This window comes from Mustela lutreola, chromosome 2 (assembly GCF_030435805.1).
Source record: "Mustela lutreola isolate mMusLut2 chromosome 2, mMusLut2.pri, whole genome shotgun sequence".
NCBI classification, from domain to species: domain Eukaryota; kingdom Metazoa; phylum Chordata; class Mammalia; order Carnivora; family Mustelidae; genus Mustela; species Mustela lutreola.
The window spans coordinates 66,270,430-66,287,951 of NC_081291.1; the positions used below are offsets into that span (position 1 = coordinate 66,270,430).

Here is a 17,522-nt window from a genome sequence, read left to right on the forward strand (position 1 = left end):
TGCGGGGCTTGATCCCAAGATCCTGAGATCATGACCTGAGCTGAAAGCAGAGGCTTTAACCCACTGAACCACCCAAGCGCCCCCATTTCTCATTTTATTGCACTGTGGTTAAAGAAGACTGTATTGTCTCTATTTTGTGGAAATTAGAGGTTTTCTTTGTGATATAATAAATGGCAAATTTCTGTGAGAATAGGCATAACCTCAATTATGTATTAGTATTCCTTATTAAAAGATGCAAAGTGCGATATATATTCAGAAGACATACAAATTCTTTTGGAATCTATAGGTGAAATCAAAGAAAATAATTTAATGTTGAGAAATGAAATAATAGAGCTGTAACATTAGTAACTAGTATACCTTCATTGTGAATTGTGGTTTTTAGCATTATAGTGTCCTTCTTCGATTTAATTTTCTCCTGAATTTTACCTTTGTCATATATCAATATTGTAATCTTGCTTTTTATGATTTGTATTTGCCTATTATATTTTTGCCCATCTAATTTTTAGCCTTTATGGATCAATTACTTCAGAGGTCTCTTGTAAATAACAGATAATAGGATGCTGGTTTGTAAGCAAATCTGAACTTTTTAAAGTTTTTATTTAAATTCCAGTTAGGTAACATACATATACATGTTAACTTATACAGAACTAATACTAGTTTCAGGTGTACAATATAGTGATTCAACACTTCCATACATCACCCTGGGCTCATCACAACTGCACTCCTTACTCCCCATCACCTCTTTTCACCCATCCTCCTACCTGCCTCCCCTCTGATAACCTCCGGTTTGTTCTCTGTAGTTAAAGAGTCTGTTTCTTGAGGCACCTGGGTGGCTCAGTCTTCGGTTAAGCTTTTGACTTTTGATCTCAGCTCAGGTCTTGGTCTCAGAGTCATCAGTTCAAGCCCTGCACTGGGCACCATGCTGGTGTGGAGCCTGCTCTAAAAAAAAAGTCAGTCTGTTTCTTGGTTTGCCTTTTTTTCCCCTTTGCTCATTTTTGAACTTTTTTTTTAAATAGATGAGTTGAGCCTTTTAGTTTAGTAATTTAACTCTATGCTTGTTTTTGTATTTACTGGGTATGATGCTATTCTTCACTATGTGATTTATTGCTTTTATTATAGTATCTTTGAGCAGTAAGGGAGATCTCTATCTTTATTCTAGTAACTATCTTGTACCCTTTCATACTCCTTTTGTCTCCTTTTTGCTTATTTAAACCCCAACTGTTAGGTTTGTCAACTTTAAATGATGCTCTTTGCCTTGTACACACTGCCTTTGCAACAAAGACCTCTTTGTCCTGTCCTCCTCCTCTCCCTTCTTTTTCATTTATTCCACTGTGACGTCTACCTTTTCAAAGAATATCATTTGATACTATTCTACCACCCCATCTCCTCTTTCATTTTGGTTTTAGATCTGAAACTAGATACTCAATGCTTACCACCAGTCCTTTTGCTGAAGTTCCCCAATCATCTCCTAGTTGGTTGAAACTTGTCTTGAAGTAAGATCCTGAGGGGTTATGAGTACAGTATTTTCCTGAGCTCTCACATGATTGAAACTTACACATACCGGGGCGCCTGGGTGGCTCAGTGGGTTAAGGCCTCTGCCTTCGGCTCAGGTCATGATCTCAGGGTCCTGGATCGAGCCCTGCATTGGCCTCTCTGCTCAGCAGGGAGCCTGCTTCCTCCTCTCTGCCTGCCTCTCTGCCTACTTGTGATCTGTCAAATAAATAAATAAATAATCTTAAGAAAAAACTTATACATATCCTTGATATTTAAAGGACAGTTTAGCTTGATACAAAACACTTATTCTTAGTTCCTTTGTTTTTCTTTATATTTCTTGAAAATGTTGCTCCATTGCTACTTGCTTTTTGAGAAGTCCGATGCCAATTTGACCCTTCCTTTGTAAGAAATTAGCTCTTTGCGCCCAGAGGGGTTTTTTCCCCTCACCTTCAAAATTTAATAGTTTGCTAGGATATTCATCATTCTGGGTCAATTTTTCTATGTAACAAAGGGGCCCTTTCAAGATAAAGATTTAGGTCTTCTTTGTGCCTTTTCAGAAATTTCTCCTGGGGCAGGTTTTTTGTTTTATTTTGTTTTAAGATTGTACTTATTTATTTGTCAGAGGAAGAAGCAGGCTAGCAGGAAGCCTGATACAGGACTTGAACTCAGGACCCTGGGATCATAACCTGAACCAAAGGCAGATACTTAACAGACTGAGCCACCCAGGCGTCCCTCTCCTGGAGCAGTTTTAACTATTAACCAATTCCACTGTCTTCTTTTTTGGTAGCTTCTGGGAGCTCCAGTTTTGCCTGTTACTTCTTTACCTATCATTTTCATTCTGTACCTTTTCAGCTCTTCCTCTGTATTTTTTGCTCTCTTAGCTTTTGTCATTCCCAACCTCTATAGGCTTTACTATACTTGGAGTCATCTCTATTGATTTTGTCTTCCTATCTATGATGATTTTAATTTTTCACTCAAATTGTTTCCCAAGCTTGGTCATTTCTCTCTTCATATATTCCTGTTGCTTTTTCATTTTTATTCTGAGTTTTAAATTTTCCGAACTGTGGTATCTTTCCTATCCACAACTGTTCCAAAATTTATTTTAGAGATGTTGGAGGGTTGTTATGGTTTACTCTCTTCTGTTCTCTTTATTTTGGAGTATTTCCTTGGCTTGAAAAGTTATGATTCTCACTCTGTTTACTTCCTGTATTTGTATACACAGTGAATTCCTTGATCTATTTATGTTGACATGCTTGCAATAACACGCAACTCTTTGGGGGCAGAGGTAAAATGGATTGATCGAATGGCTTTCTCTGTTTCTTGGTCCAAGAGAATCTTTTCCACCTGGTTAATGTTGTAAAGTGTCTTTAATAAGTAATGTCTAGGAACTAGGGGTGGGGAAGTTGTCCATTTTCTTCTGAATCTTTGACTTGCTACCGAGAGGCTGTTATCTTCAGCTTTCTGCTTTCTTTTTCTTCTTCATCCACCAAGCCTGCTAGGGACACTGCTTCCTTTCAAGACTTCATCTCTCTCCGAAGAGAAGCCACTGGTCCCACTCATTTTCTAAGTCTCTTCCTTTGATGTCCACCTATCCACTGCCTTGACCGACCAGGTCTCAGACCCGGTTTGCAGCACTTTTCCACCCCGGGTGCAAACCATAAGTAGTCTGGTTTAACTGAGGTTCCAATTTAGGCAAGGGCCTGCAGCAAAGGTAAAATTGGGGGGACTCTGCAGGAAGCAGATCACACAGGACTTTATCTGTAAGCTTTTGGGATAACTTGAGCATGGAATAAAGGGGCCCCAAGTAAAACTGGAGGGAAGGAGAGAAAGGGACTGCTTTAGGAGTTAACAAAGGAATAACCAAACTCAGCTTGGTGACTGATCTGAGGCTGACATGGGAAAGGGGGAGGACATCTGCATTTGGGGTTTGGGTTCCTCAGTCAATGGATGGATGACCAGTGGTGTCAATTCACTGAAACAGGAACACAAGAGGAGGAGGTTTGGGGAAGGGCAAAGGAAGGTAAGTGGAGTATGAAGTACTCCTCTGAGTGAGAATTCTGGTAGACTCCAAGGAGAGTTCTGGATGGAAGCAAAGATCAGTGCTCCTGGCCTATAAGTAGTGGAAACCCAAGAAGAGACCAAATCATCCAATAAAAGAGGCCAAAATGGGAGAGAAAGAGGGATGAGGATAGAAACTGGGGGCCCAGCGGTCATTAAGGGCTACACAGAGCGTTTGTACCTGTAAGTAAGAAATGGCAGATCAGGAAAACAGTAGAAAAGTTGCAGAGAATGACTATCAAAAAGAAGGCAAGGACAGAAATAATTACCATAATGGATTAAAATACATCAAATATATCAGATGTATCCTATTGGCACTAAAACCAAAAAACTATTGGCTGTTAGACGATGCTTGGGAATCAACCCATTATTTTGAAAACTGGTGAACAGAGGACAAGCCTCTCCTAGCTCTTTTGGGTAAGTCGATAGGAAATGTCTGTCACATAGAAGAATCCCGGGTAAATGAAGAGGAATAACAAGACTGTATCCCTAGTGAATTAATGGAGCTAGGCATGAACATCCCTCAAATGAGAGAACACCAGACACATGTGCCTCCTGATGGAAGAACACACCACCATCTTGGGAAGCTGTCTGACATAAACAGGGAAATAATCACATGTGCATCAGATCAAGCCTCCAGGTCAGTGGTTATCAACTAGGGGCCATTTTGTCTTCCTATCCCCACCAGGAGGGAACGTGGCAATGCCTAGAGACATTCTGGATTGTCACAACTTGGGGAGGGCGTGTTACCGGCATCTGGTGGGTCAAGGCCAGTGACCCCGCTGCCCCTACAACCAAAACTTACCCAGCTCCAGGTCAATAGCACGGAGGTTGAAGAGCCAATCACCAATTTATAGGAATTTATAGGGAATACAGAAGATAGAGAATATGTTAAATGACAAAACAGAAACAGAATCAAAGAAATCCAGAATTAGGGCAATTCTTCCTGAAGGAAGGGACGGAGGGAGAGAGGTGCTACCCTGTACCACTTGGGAGAGGGCTCCTGCAAGTGGTCTGGTGTTCTGGGGAGTAAGGCAGCCAGTGGGCAGGGTGGATGGAAGGGGGACAGAAAGCTTGGTCATTAGGCCTGTCAAGCTTTTTGGGTAAGAGGCGGTGAGTTACAAAAGGTGGGCGTGGGGAGGGAGGAGAGATCTCGAAGGATGAAGGGGCAGATGCTGGGAGGTGACAAGGATGGAAGGTACAGGGTGAGCAAGGAAAGACAAGAAAGGAAGCTACTACGAAGCCCTTCAGACTCTGAAATGAGGAGGGAGGCAGCAGCTGAGATCAGTGTGGCGTGGGGAGGAGGAGGATGGACTGCAGGGTCACAGTACGGAGGGGGCAGGTGGCTGTGGGTTACAGTTTGAGGAGGAGAAGCCAGAGTGAGAGTTGGGGAAGAGGCTGCTGGGGTCGGAATATGGGGGGACAGCTTTGTCTCCACCGTTCACCCAATTTAGGTCCCTGTATTCACTTTACTTCTGCATTTGAAAGGAGGCAAAGTCACAATTTTTACTGGATATATCCCAGACTCACTGCTTTATCTTGCCCCCCGAGATAAAGGGCAGGAGAAGACAGAGGCTTTCCTGCCCCTGGCACAAGGGCACAGAATCAGAAACAGCCCATTTACATTCAGGGAGATGCGCTAAGGTGGGTTTCAGGTAGTTCCAGGCAGCACCACGAGGAGTCAGACGGGTAGGCAGAGTCACTTCGGACAGGGAAGAGGATCCCTGCTGTCCAGGAGGAGCACGTACGTCTCAAAGTGGGATGCCTGGGCCTGAGGAATTCACTCTGGAGGCCCCGGGGTCTGGGACAGGATTCTCTGCTCAAGCTTGGCGTACTGTGGGAGAAGGTCCTCGTAGACCTGGAGGGGCAGAAAGAGCAGTTTAGAATGGGAAGGGAGAGGTGCCTCTCATCTCTTTGCAACTTGCAATTTTAAAATTTAGCATGCCATGTACTTGCAATTAAAGCGTTTGTGCTTGGCAAAAGAAAGGAGGCATCAATTCACAAAAGAGGAAACGCTAGTAGTTCCCAAACCTACGGCTTAAGTTTTTTAAAAAATGCAAATCAGGACCAAAAAGTTTGTTATCAAATCTACAAAATGTTTAAAAATTCTGGTGAAGATATCTGGAAATGCCATCTTGTTGCACAACTGGTGAAGTTGGTGGTGCAACCCTTCTGGAAATCAACTTGACTGTACATTGGTATTAAAGGGCTTGAAAATGCCCAGTCTTTGGCCCAGTTATTCTACTTCTACAAGCTCTCCTAAGGAAACCATCCTAAATGTAGGGTGCCATACCACTAACTGTCCAATCTCCTAAGACCACCATGGGCCACACACACTCTGTCCCTCAGGGTACAACCAGTACGGCACACTGGAGAAGCAAACTTGAGTCAAAGACGACGTAGTGGTCCTAACAGCAGTTAGGACCAGTGTCCAGGAAAGGGTCTCCCTGCCCCCTATGCTACAGCTCAGATGCAAGGGAGTGAAATCCACATGGTACAGGTGCAAGAGGCACCCTGGCTTTGAAACCTCATGCCCCATGGGAATATCTCTTATAACAACTCCGCCGGCAAGACACATGCCCATGAGACATCACTGGGCTCAGGGAGGCCCTAAGTATGACTTCCCATCAGGCATATATGGTTTTCCCCCCTCTAGATGCAGGGCCGCACTTAAAGGACATTTTTACATCGGCGATGTTGCATAGTAATACTGTTGACATTCCAAAGGAAACAGAGCTAGTAGTTGAACCAAAGTTCAAATTCTCATGCAGAATAGGAAAAAGTTTTCTCAACCTTTTACCCACATAATTTCAATACAGTAATTTAAAAACTAGAAGGCACGCCTGGGTGGCTAAGTCGGTTAAGCATCTGCCTTCAGCTCGGGTTGGGGTCCCAGGATCCTGGGATCAGACCCTGCGTCGGGCTCCCCTGCTCTGCAGGGAGCCTCTTTCTTCCTCTCCCTCTGCTGCTCCCCCTGCTCGTGTTCTCTCTCTCTCTCAAGTAAATGGGCAAAATCTTTTGTAAAAACAAAAACAGAAAACAAAGAAACTAGAAGCAACTGCTCTAAGACATATAAAATCACAAGTAAATTATGGCCAAACAGAATATTTTGCAGTCATTAAAAATAATGTATATGTTCATTTTTAAGAATGTAAATACTCGGGGCACCTGGGTGGCGCAGTGGGTTAAAGCCTCTGCCTTCAGCTCAGGTCATGATCTCAGGGTCCTGGGATCGAGTCCCACATCGGGCTCTCTGCTCCACAGGGAGCCTGCTTCCTTCCCTCTCTCTCTGCCAACTTGTAATCTCTCTCTCTGTGTCAAATAAATAAATAAAATCTTAAAAAAAAAAAAAGAATATAAATACTCATGTTATACTGTAGTGTTTTTTTTTTTAAGTGGGCTACAAAATTATATATGCAGTGTGTTGGATAATCAACCCAAACCAAAAACCAATAAGGGAAAAGGGTTTTTTAAAAGATCTTATTTTTGAATAATCTCTACACCCAATGTGGGGCTCACACACAGCACCCTGAGATCAAGAGTGCCGTGCTCCACTGACTAAGCCAGCCAGGTGCCCCTCACAACTCCATATTCTTTTTTTTTTTTTTTTTTCTTAACCTTCCTTCCCCCATCATTTTTTTTTTTTTTTTAAGCTGCTTTCATCCGTGACTCAATAAGCCTTGCCTGAGAAATGTGGGCACTTCCGGTCAGCACATGGGGTCTTATAGACAAGCAACACTTAACCAAGGGACCCAGATTTCCTTTTGACTCACAAATGCCACTACTCGCTCATGCCAATCCCACTCCTTCATTTGGCTTAATTGGCTCCAAAGTCAAGTGCTTTAGTCACTGATTATGTACCCAGGGCCTACTCTGGGCGCATCTGGAGCAGCTTGGTGAAGGTGACAGAGAACAGAGAACTCATCGAGAGCTTGGACCTCCTCTGTTAGGAGGAAACTGCAATGTTCAGCTGAGCAGGCAGAAAACACTGGTATGGTTTTGAGTTTCCCATTGAGCACACTGATTGCTGTACGTGCCACAGAAAGAACACAGAGCACTGTCCCCCATTCCCAAGGAGTTTACAGACCAGTCCTCCACCTCCAATAGGTCATTCCACCAACAGACACAGCCTGCTGCTGCTTATAACCTGGCATTCCAAAGGATTCTGATGCTGCCCTTGGGTTGAAGGGTATGGAGTTCCAGGAGCCCTTAGGGACTCTGGTCATGGGCAAGCCAGGGAAGGTGGTGGTACACACACAGAGTGTTTGCTACCTGTAAGGAGACACGTGCAGTTGTCTGCCGCCCTAAAGCTTTCTCCAACTATCTTCTCCCTCGTGGGTCTCCTTCTAGAGGACAAAAAAGCCAGAACCTACCCCAGCCTTTTCTTACAACCAAGTGTGACCATAGGTCCAACTGGCAGCCTGGTCCTATTGGGAGTTGAGAGCAGACCAGGATTCTCTCCCTGATGAGCAAGAAGTGTGTAAGGAGGGACTGCTGAATGCCAGGCTCTCAGTCCTGCCTATGGATACAGTGTGGGGTGGGGAATGAGATGTCTGGAGCAGCTGCAGACATCCTGGGGTTACCTGGAGCACATTGAGAGCTGGGCTACCCAACACAGGAGCTATAAGTCTTATACAGTTGAAAGCACTTGAACTGAGATGAGTGCTACAAGACTAAATGCCCATCAGATTTCAAAAGCTTCTTACTGCCTGTTGAAATGGCAGTATTTCAGACATACTGGATTAGATAAAAAATATATTTGAAGTTAGTCATTTATTTATTTTTCCTTTTTTTATTTTTAAATGAGACTTCTAGAAAATTGTAAGTGACATAGGTGGTTATCATGTTGCCATTGTCCGTTGCTGATCTGTAGAACCACAGGGACTGTAACCCAGAGCCCGACATTGTGGAACCACAGAACCAGCCCCCTGACTACAGTCAGACTTCTTGTTACATAATAAAGCCATTCGAGCCAAGGAGGTTTTTTTTTTTTTTTTTTTTTTAAGAGATCAGAAGTAGGCAGAGAGGTAGGCAGAGACAGAGGGGGAATCAGGCTCCCTGCTGAGCAGAGCCCTATGTGGGGCTCGATCGCAGGACCTCAAGATCATGACCTGAGACGAAGGCAGAGGTTTAACCCACTGAGCCACCCAGGTGCCTCCCAAGGAGTCTTATTAAGCCTCACAGTTAGCGGGTTGAAAGTAGGCAGGACCAGATGTTATCCCCACTTCACAGACGAATAGGCTCAGAGATGAGAAATGCTGCTCAAGGTCAGATGAAGGTCACATGCTGTAGGACAGGCAAGGTAAGAATGAAAACGCAACGGTCCTTTATATCAGTTGAGATCTTCCTATAGCCTTGAGCTGCCTCTTAAAGGTAACGACACACAACGTAAGGACAAAGTAATAGAAGCTAGGGCACACCTACATGTGTGGGTTTTGTGGTCATCCAGAAACGGGGAGCTTCTGGCCCAAGATAGGTTGGGAGACAATTCTCCATGATGTGTCTACATATCCAGTGACAGCTTTTGTTGCAGACTATCTTTTCAATGTTTATACAGCAAATAGCACTGGCAGATAGAGATAGAGTCGTCCTCAGGGCAGAGGGAAAATTTACTTGCTGACCAGGCTAGTACAGAAAATGTTTCCATCGAGGGCAAAGGTTGGGCAGATCTGCCTTGCAGGTCCTTTATAATTTGGGAGTTTCCTAAGCTTGGGGTCACTCGGTTGTGACACAGACACAGTGCGTGCACAGTATCTTCCTGGGCCCACTCCATATTGTCCCATGGCACTTAAGGGCCAAGGCAATCTGGGACAAGCATGAAGCCCCTACTGCCTGCTGCATCAGTAATAACGCCCTCTGTCTGCACAGCCCCAGAATGTTTTGCAAGAACATTCTGCAAACAGGAAGAGAGGCATACTGGATGCATTGGCCTACCACCCAAAGTGCTCCTTAAGAATAAAGGCCTTATGCGTCCAGCCCTCAGCTGACAGCCCCCTTTGGGGATGGCTTTGGCTAGAGAGCGCTGCCTTACCCCATCCTGGGGTGGACTGCATACGGAGACCAGCTGACATGAGGTGTAATGGCCCAGCCCCCTCACCCTAGCTAGGTTAGAGTCCAAAGAGTCAGCCCAGCTTCAGAACTTGCCCTAGGGCTGGCTGAGGTCTCCACAGGGATTGCCCCATGGCTCACCTCCTCACTGTGCCCCGACCTGCCTCCTCATTTCCCCCTCCACGGATGTAGATCCCAAGAGCACCTCCAATAAATGTCCTGCACCCCAATTAGCATCTCAGGGTCTGCTTTCCAGAGAACCCAAGCTGTAACAAGGGGGGATTTCCTGGCCTGGGGAACTGCACACCTGTGTTGGATCCAGACTTCAGATCTGAGGGCTACAAATGCAGCACGTCTTATGCTTAAGTGACAGAGTCCTTCTGTGGCTTCTGTAACCCTCGAAGTATAAGGGCTCGTTCTGAGGCATATGGAACACTGAAGACATACCCAGCAATAGATCTGACCCCTGGGGCTATAAAATCATCAGTATCTGTGAATCTCAGCTGACAACCTGGCTCCTTTTGCTCTGTTTCCCTGACAGTTAAAACCCCAAAAGGATGATTTCCCCATTAGCTGAACACATCAACTTCAACATTAAGTGACAGAGCCAAACTTACCTTTTGGAAAGAAGAACCAAACCTACTGTTGACCTTGAACATCATGGGTTTGAACTGTGTGGGTCTACTTACAGGTGGATTTTTTTTTCAATAGAGTAAATGGTAAATGCATTTTGCTTATTATTTTCTTGGCAGTTTCTTTTCTCTAGTTTATTTGGTTATAGTAATATATAGCACATATAATATAGAAAATTTGTGTTAATTGACTAGGTATGTTATAAGTAAGGCTTCTGGTCAACAGTAGGCTATTAGTAGTTTTGAGGGAGTCAAAAGTTATATGCACATTTTTGTGTCTGCAAGGGGACTGGCATCCATCACTCCTGTGTTGTTCAAGAGTTAACTGTGGCTGGTTTTCACAATGCAAAGGCTACGACCAGATTCTGAAGGTCTCTCACCTGAGAAGCTCCTGGGGTTGGGGTAGCAGCTAATCTGGGATTTGGGGCTAACTTCACCACCTCTGAAAAGGACACATCTGTTCCAGCTGCAAGGCCTAGAAGGGAAAGCTCATTTCATATCAGTGCATGTTGCAAATGAAGACATTAACTAAAAATAGCATCTTATCTCTGGGGTGATAAACTATTCTAAAATGGGATTATGGTGATGGTTGCACAACTCAGTAAATTTACTAAAAAATCACTGAGCTGTACACTTAAAATTGGGTGATTTTTTTGTCATATAAATTGTGCCTCAGTAAAACTGTTAGAGAAGAAAAGAGAGAGAAGAGAGAGAAATTTGATGTGCAGACCTCTCCCCAGCGGGGCCTACGTTGTCTTGCTCGCTGGGACAGCAGCTGTCCCAGCAGGGCAGCTAACACCAACCCCCCTTCCCACTCCCCGCCACCTCCCTGACCCCACACCTGACAGGAGGAGTTGCCTGCCTCTCCTCCCTCACCTGGCTCCCATGGCTCAGGGCACTGAAGCCACCCCAGGCTTCTTAGGATTCCTTCTACCTCAGAGCCTTTTCACTGTATGGAGAGTCTCCGTTTCCTCTCTTCATGGACCTATGCTCTTCTCAGACAACCTGTGGTTTACAATGTCACCTGTTCCGAGGCTCCCTAACCCTCCACCCCTAAGTACCATCTGCTGTCCCCAGAGACTTCGTACAATTTCTGGCCCCAGATTTAAGGTCCTGCCCTTGCTGAGCCCAAAGCTCTGTGAAGCCAGGCACTGAGCCTCACATAGCACCTGCATACCTGAGACACTCAATAAATACTCCCAAGCAAATGAGCACAGGGCTGGGAAGGAGGGAAGTCTACCATCAGTGGGCAGAAAAGTGAGGAATTTCTAGACAGTTTTTAAGGAGTGCTATCAGATTGGCAGGGAAACATAAGACCACCGTGAGTGAGGCAGGGCCTGGGGAAGACATGAGGCCCAGTTTCCAAGAAAATGCTGGGATATCTCGGCTTAGAGCTGCCTGGGAACAGGGTGGGGCGGGGGGCAGCAGAGATACCACTCAAAAGACACTGGTCCCTTGTCTATTCATTCAGAGACTGCCTATGTGTGAGGTTCAGCCTGGACGCAGCTGGGAGAACAGACATGAAGTGGCTGAGACACCTCAGGGTGAGGGCTGGTGTGCTTGGACTTTGCATGGGCTGCAGTTTTGAAGGGCAGAGTGGGGTATTGCCCCAGGTAACCTCTGGCAAAACAATAGGCAAAGAAAGGGAAAAATAAAAAAGAAATGCAGTGCCACATAGCAGTGGAGGCCCTAAAGGGCAGCGCTTTTCCCACTTTAGCAGGAGGAGGAGTGAGAAGTGGGCCCTGAGCTGCTTCTCATGGGCAACACTAAGGGCCAGAAGATTATGGAAAGAGTATTTTCAAGGTGCTGAGAGAATTTTGAAGTTAGGGTCCTTTGCCCAAAAAAGGTAGCATTTAAAAAAAATATTATTTATTTATTCATTTGAGAGAGAGGGAGGAAGAGCACAAGTGGGGGGAAGAGCAGAGGGAGAGAGAGAAGGAGACTCCTCGCTAAGCAGGGAGCCTGACTCAGGGCTCAATTCCAGGACCCGAGCCAAAGTCAGATGTTTAAACAACTGAGCCACCCTGGTGCCCCAGAAGGTAGCATTCTTGTAGAGGGTAAAACAAAGTCCATGCAGGGTATGTAACGCCTCCAAAATTATCACCTATTAAATTTCCTCTTAAACTTATCTAGGTTGTAGAGTCCAACAAAACTACCATGGAAAAGAAAAAGGAGAAAGAAAATGCACAGATTTAGAAAGAGAGAGAGATTCATAAGGAAATACAAATAAAAGCCAATATGATGTAAAGTTTAATTAAAAACACAATCTGGAAATAAATTACCCAGTGATCTTGACACAGGAGGTGGCATGAGGTGGGGTGAGGTAGACAGGGTAAGGAGGGAGGGGTGTCAAAGAGTAAGAGGTTAATTATTAAGAGAAGGAGCTGGTCCCTGATTAATTCTCAATGTTGATAGAAACATGTAAGTTTAAATTGGTGTGTTAAAAAGCGAAGAGTAAATGCATGAATAGAACTGCCAGAGGGAAGAGAGCCCTTGAGATAAATGGGCAGCTGGAGGAGCAGTCGGAGCCAGCAGAGCACAGGGCAGATTGACTAAATGGGCCCCTTGTGGGCAGGGGCAGCTCCCAGGAGAACCTGCCTGGAAGGGGGGATCGGAGTTTCAGCAAGGCCTCCATCAGAGCGATGGGCCCTCATGGAGCTGTCCAGGGTACTGGACTGTTTGGCTCTGAAGCCTTCAGCTTTGTCTCCACTTCCTGCATTTGCTGAAATGATGGCCCTGGACTTCATCCACTTCTCCCGCCCACCAGGTGTCCAGACCCCCCCCCCCCCATGTGCCCTCCAGCATGTCCCACGTCCTTTCCCAATGTCCCTGTGCTGAGCCTGAGTGTGACCAAGCCTCATTCAGTTAGGAACCTACTTTTCTTTCCCCACTTTAAATACAGAATAAAAGAACAGAAGATTTGAAGTTGGTTCTTGCCTGCTAGGAGGGAGAAAAATGAAACTGAAGCTCAAGACTCCAATGTCCCTAAAGACTGGGAACATTCCAATTTCCCCTTTTCTATCCCCTTTAGCCCAACCAGTGCCCCAACTCTTCCAGAAGGCTCTACTCTCCATCCCTCGACCTACCATGGAAAGCTCGGTATGCGGAGCCCACACAGGCTGAGTTGGCAGTGTCTGTGACATATACTGGGGCGCCAAACACATCTGCAAGCACCTGAAAAGGAAGGAGGTTCTTACTGGGGTAAGCTGTTCCTCGGAGGGAACACAGACATTTGGCACACATTTTCTATGCTCTCTTTCCTCATGTGTCTTCTGATGCCTTCCATTCCACCTCTACTGCCTTACAGTAAGTATACTCGACCATGCCACCCTAATAATAATAGAGTCAGGGTGGCCTGGGGGCCTTAGCATCTCCCCTGGCCCTACCGCCCCCCTCACTGTCTCCTGGGAGCACTTTCTCAACAATCCACTTATAGAAGAATTCCCAACTTGGGCTCTTCTTTTAGAGAATTTTTATCTAAGACAGGTATATTATAAGTCAATAGTTGACACAGCCTCAGGCTACATCCGAAACTTCTCAGTGTCCCAGTAAGACACTGACAGCCCCATGATGTGATAGTCTGGTGTTCAGACATCTGCAGCAGTGGGAACAGAGGCAGTCCAATAAGGACAGTGTCTGGCTCTTAGAAGTAACAGACATGGAAGAGGCCCTACTGCTTGGGCTGCTATCATCACATACCTGTAAGATGTCTCTGTTGTGAGATGCCCCTCCAGTGGCCAGAATCTTTGTCTTGGGCACTGCAAGGAAGAAGAAAACATTGATGGCTGTAACAATCTCTCCAAGACAAAAAAGACTTTTGCAGAGTTCTTCAGCCACAGAGGGCTTGTACTGAGCCAATGCCTCTTGCTTATCACACAGGGCTCAGGTCTTCTTGAGAAGAAGACCTCAGCCAGAATGACTGAGTTATGTTAATCCAAAATTACTGACCCACAGAAACCACGTAAGATAATACATGTTCACTGTTATTTTAAGCTGCTAGGTCTTGAAGAAATTTGTTACATAGCAATAGATAATAAATAGTAGGAACAAAACAAAGACTTAATATCATCCACTACTCTGTCACATAGTACTAGTTATACTAGCCATGCCTATAAGGCAAGAAAAATAAATAAATGTATCAGGATTTAAAGAAAATAAATAAAACTACCATTATTTTACAGATAACAAACTACTTAGAAAAATAAAAAATAAGCAAACTAATTAAAGTTTAATAAGGTTGCCAGATACAAAAACCAACTTATAACAAACAATGGCATTTCTAGCAAAAATCAATTACCAAATGTGATAGTTGCCATTCACAATGGCAACCAGAAATACAATGTAGCCAGGAAATACCTTAGCAAAGAATTCAGAAGTATCTATGTGGGAAAAAAATGGAAACTTATTAAAGTACAAAAGGAATACCTAAGTAAATTAAAAGATGTCCCATGGTCTTGGATGGATTTGAACTAACATTATCAAAGTGTCAACTTTTTCAAATGAATTTATAAATTCAAGGCAACCTAAACATATATTCCAACTGGATTTTTTTAATAAAAGAACTGAATCAATTTAGTATATTTATGGAAAAATAAAGACCCAAAAATGGCTAAGACAACAATGAAAAAAGAAAAGTGAGGGATGAGTTGCTATATTAGATATTAAGACATGTTTGGGGCTGAACTATGTCTCCTCAAAATTTGTATGTTGGAGTTCTAATTCCTAGTACCTCAGAATGTGACCGTATTTGGAGATAAAGACAGATACATGTTTTAAAAGGTAGTTAATTGAAATGAGGCCATTAGGGTGAGCTCTAATCCAATATGACTGCTGCCTTTATAAGAAGAGTCTATTAGGATACACAGTGGGAAAACCATGTGAAGACACAGGCATCTACAGGTCAGGGAGAGAGACCGTGGGAAAAACCAACCCTGCTGATACCTTGATCTCAGACTTTTAGCCTCCAGGACTGTGATAAAATAAATATCTGTTGTTTGATTCATCCAGTCTATGGTACTGTGTCATGCAAACCTGGCCAACTAGTACATACTACAAAGCCGTAATGATGGTCTGTCCCAAGAACAGATGAATAAACCAATGGAATGGCAAAGGGGATGCGGAGAGAGACCCACATATATATATAAAAACTTGCTATATGAATAAAAGGGCACTACAAGTAGTGAAGGAAAAGGGAATGGGGTCATCATGTGGAAAAAAATTAAACCGGATCCTGATTTACACCATTCACAAAGGTGAACTCCAGAAGTTCTAAACGTGGAAGTTACACGAACAGTACAAAATGTAAAAAAAATTTCTGTGGCACTGGAAGAGGGGAAAAACCTCTTCAACAGCATCTCAACAGCATAAAATTTAAAAAGAAATATTGGCAGATTTAATTTAATCAAAATTCTGTTCAGTTGCCAACACTATAAATAAGGATAACAGACAAATGACAGAAGATGCTTGTGACACAGAAAGCTGACAAGGATCTAGTACTACTCGAAGTATATGACAAACTCCTGCAAATGGTTAAGAAAAAGATGGGAAGTCCAATGTGGGGAAAATGGTAAAAGATACAAACAGCCAATTCATAGAGGAAAAAAACCAAAGTTATAAAGAGCTGTTCAAAATCATTATTAATGAAAAAAAAAAAAAGCAAATGAAAGTAACACTGAGATACTAGTTTATATCCCTCAGATTAGCAAAGGATTCAAAGGTGCTTAATGCTAAGTGTTGGTGGGGACTCAGAAGCCCTCATGCACTGACAATATACCAGTGATTTCAGAACCTCAAGACTCTCAGCCTCTGTCCCTACCCACTTCCACTGATCAGCAGCAGCATCTGACCCCCAGATTAAAAAAAAAACTGCCCTCTGGGGTGCCTTTGTGGCTCAGTGGGTTAAGCCTCTGCCTTTAGCTCAGGTCATGATCTCAGAGTCCTGGGATCGAGCCCTACATCGGGCTCTCTGCTCAGTGGGCAGCCTGCTTCCTCCTCTCTCTCTCTTCCTGCCTCTCTGCCTACTTGTGATCTCTGTCTGTCAAATAAATAAATAAAATCTTTAAAAAGAAAAAAAAAGAACTGCCCTCCAGCCAAAATGAGCTGCTGCCTTGGAGGGGGCCTGGAGGTCTTGAGGGGAATCAGAACTTGAAGTAATACTGAGCTAAGGGGGCAGACATGGAAAGGGACAGGCAATCACCTATCAGAGAAATAAGATGCATTCATCTTCCAATCAGAATGAAATGCTGCTGGGGCACCTGGGTGGCTCAGTGGGTTAAGCCTCTGCCTTCAGCTCAGGTCATGATCTCAGGGTCCTGGGATTGAGCCCTGCATCAGGCTCTCTGCTCAGCGGGGAGCCTGCTTCCCGCTCCCCCCCCTCCTCTGCCTGCCTCTCTGACTACTTGTGATCTCTCTCTGTCAAATAAATAAATAAAATCTTAAAAAAAAAAAAACCAGAATGAAATGCTGCTGATTTTAGCATGTGGAGAGCCTTTGTAGGGAGGACTCCAGCTTTAAAGCTTATCCGATGCTCACAAGTTTCAACTTAAATCTGCCTATTGTCACACCATCTACTTCTGCAGCTTGGAGAGGGCAGGTCGGGTGGGACATGGAGGAGGGGCCTCGTACGTGAACAGCAACCTAGGCTTGCTGTCTACACTGAGACCCAGTTACTCATTCGGTACTACCAACCCACAGCCAAAGTGATTGAGAAAAACCAACGGTGTGAAAGAGAAGGATCACTGTGAACAGACTACCTCAGAAGGAAAAGAACCCAGGCAACAAAAGGCAAATTTGAAAAAATTCCAATATTTTATCATCTCGTGTACTTGAACAGGTATAGAATCCATTAAAAAGAATAAACCACTACAAAGAAGAACTGGGACACAAGACAGAGTTCTAAAAATTAAAAAATGATATATAGGGGCGCCTGGGTGGCTAAGTCGGTTAAGCATCTGCCTTTGGCTCTGGTCATGATCTCTCAGGGTCCTGGGATCAAGTCCCACATCGGACTCCTTGCTCAGCGGATAGTCTGCTTCTCCCTCTGCCTCTGGCCCCTCTCCTGCTTGTGTTCGCTCTCTCTCTCTCTCTCTCTCAAATAGATAAGTAAAATCTTTAAAAAATAAAAATAAAAAATGATACATGATGACAAACACGTTTAGGTGGAAAAACTAAATAGTAGAATAAACACGGCCATATCTAATACAATAAACTGAAAGATGCAGTCCAGGAAATTCCCTATGATTTAAAATGACAAGGAAAGTGACAGAATGAAGTCAGAAGACACAGAATTCA

The 17,522-nt window shown here is 44.2% G+C and overlaps 1 protein-coding gene across 4 annotated transcripts in view; it reads right to left on the reverse strand.

The window, feature by feature from the left end:
- Positions 1 to 578: 578 nt before the first annotated feature.
- The window catches only part of XYLB (xylulokinase), a 51,582-nt gene continuing 34,638 nt past the window's right edge, over positions 579 to 17,522 (reverse strand). For all 4 annotated transcript variants that reach the window (XM_059162065.1, XM_059162066.1, XM_059162068.1 and 1 more), the window contains 4 exons: positions 13,932 to 13,990; positions 13,319 to 13,406; positions 10,613 to 10,707; positions 579 to 5,410 (listed from right to left, as the gene is read on the reverse strand). In XM_059162065.1, coding sequence (XP_059018048.1) covers positions 5,333 to 5,410; positions 10,613 to 10,707; positions 13,319 to 13,406; positions 13,932 to 13,990 — 320 coding nt within the window. In that variant the 3' untranslated portion in view covers positions 579 to 5,332. The remainder of the gene's footprint in view (positions 5,411 to 10,612; positions 10,708 to 13,318; positions 13,407 to 13,931; positions 13,991 to 17,522) is intronic.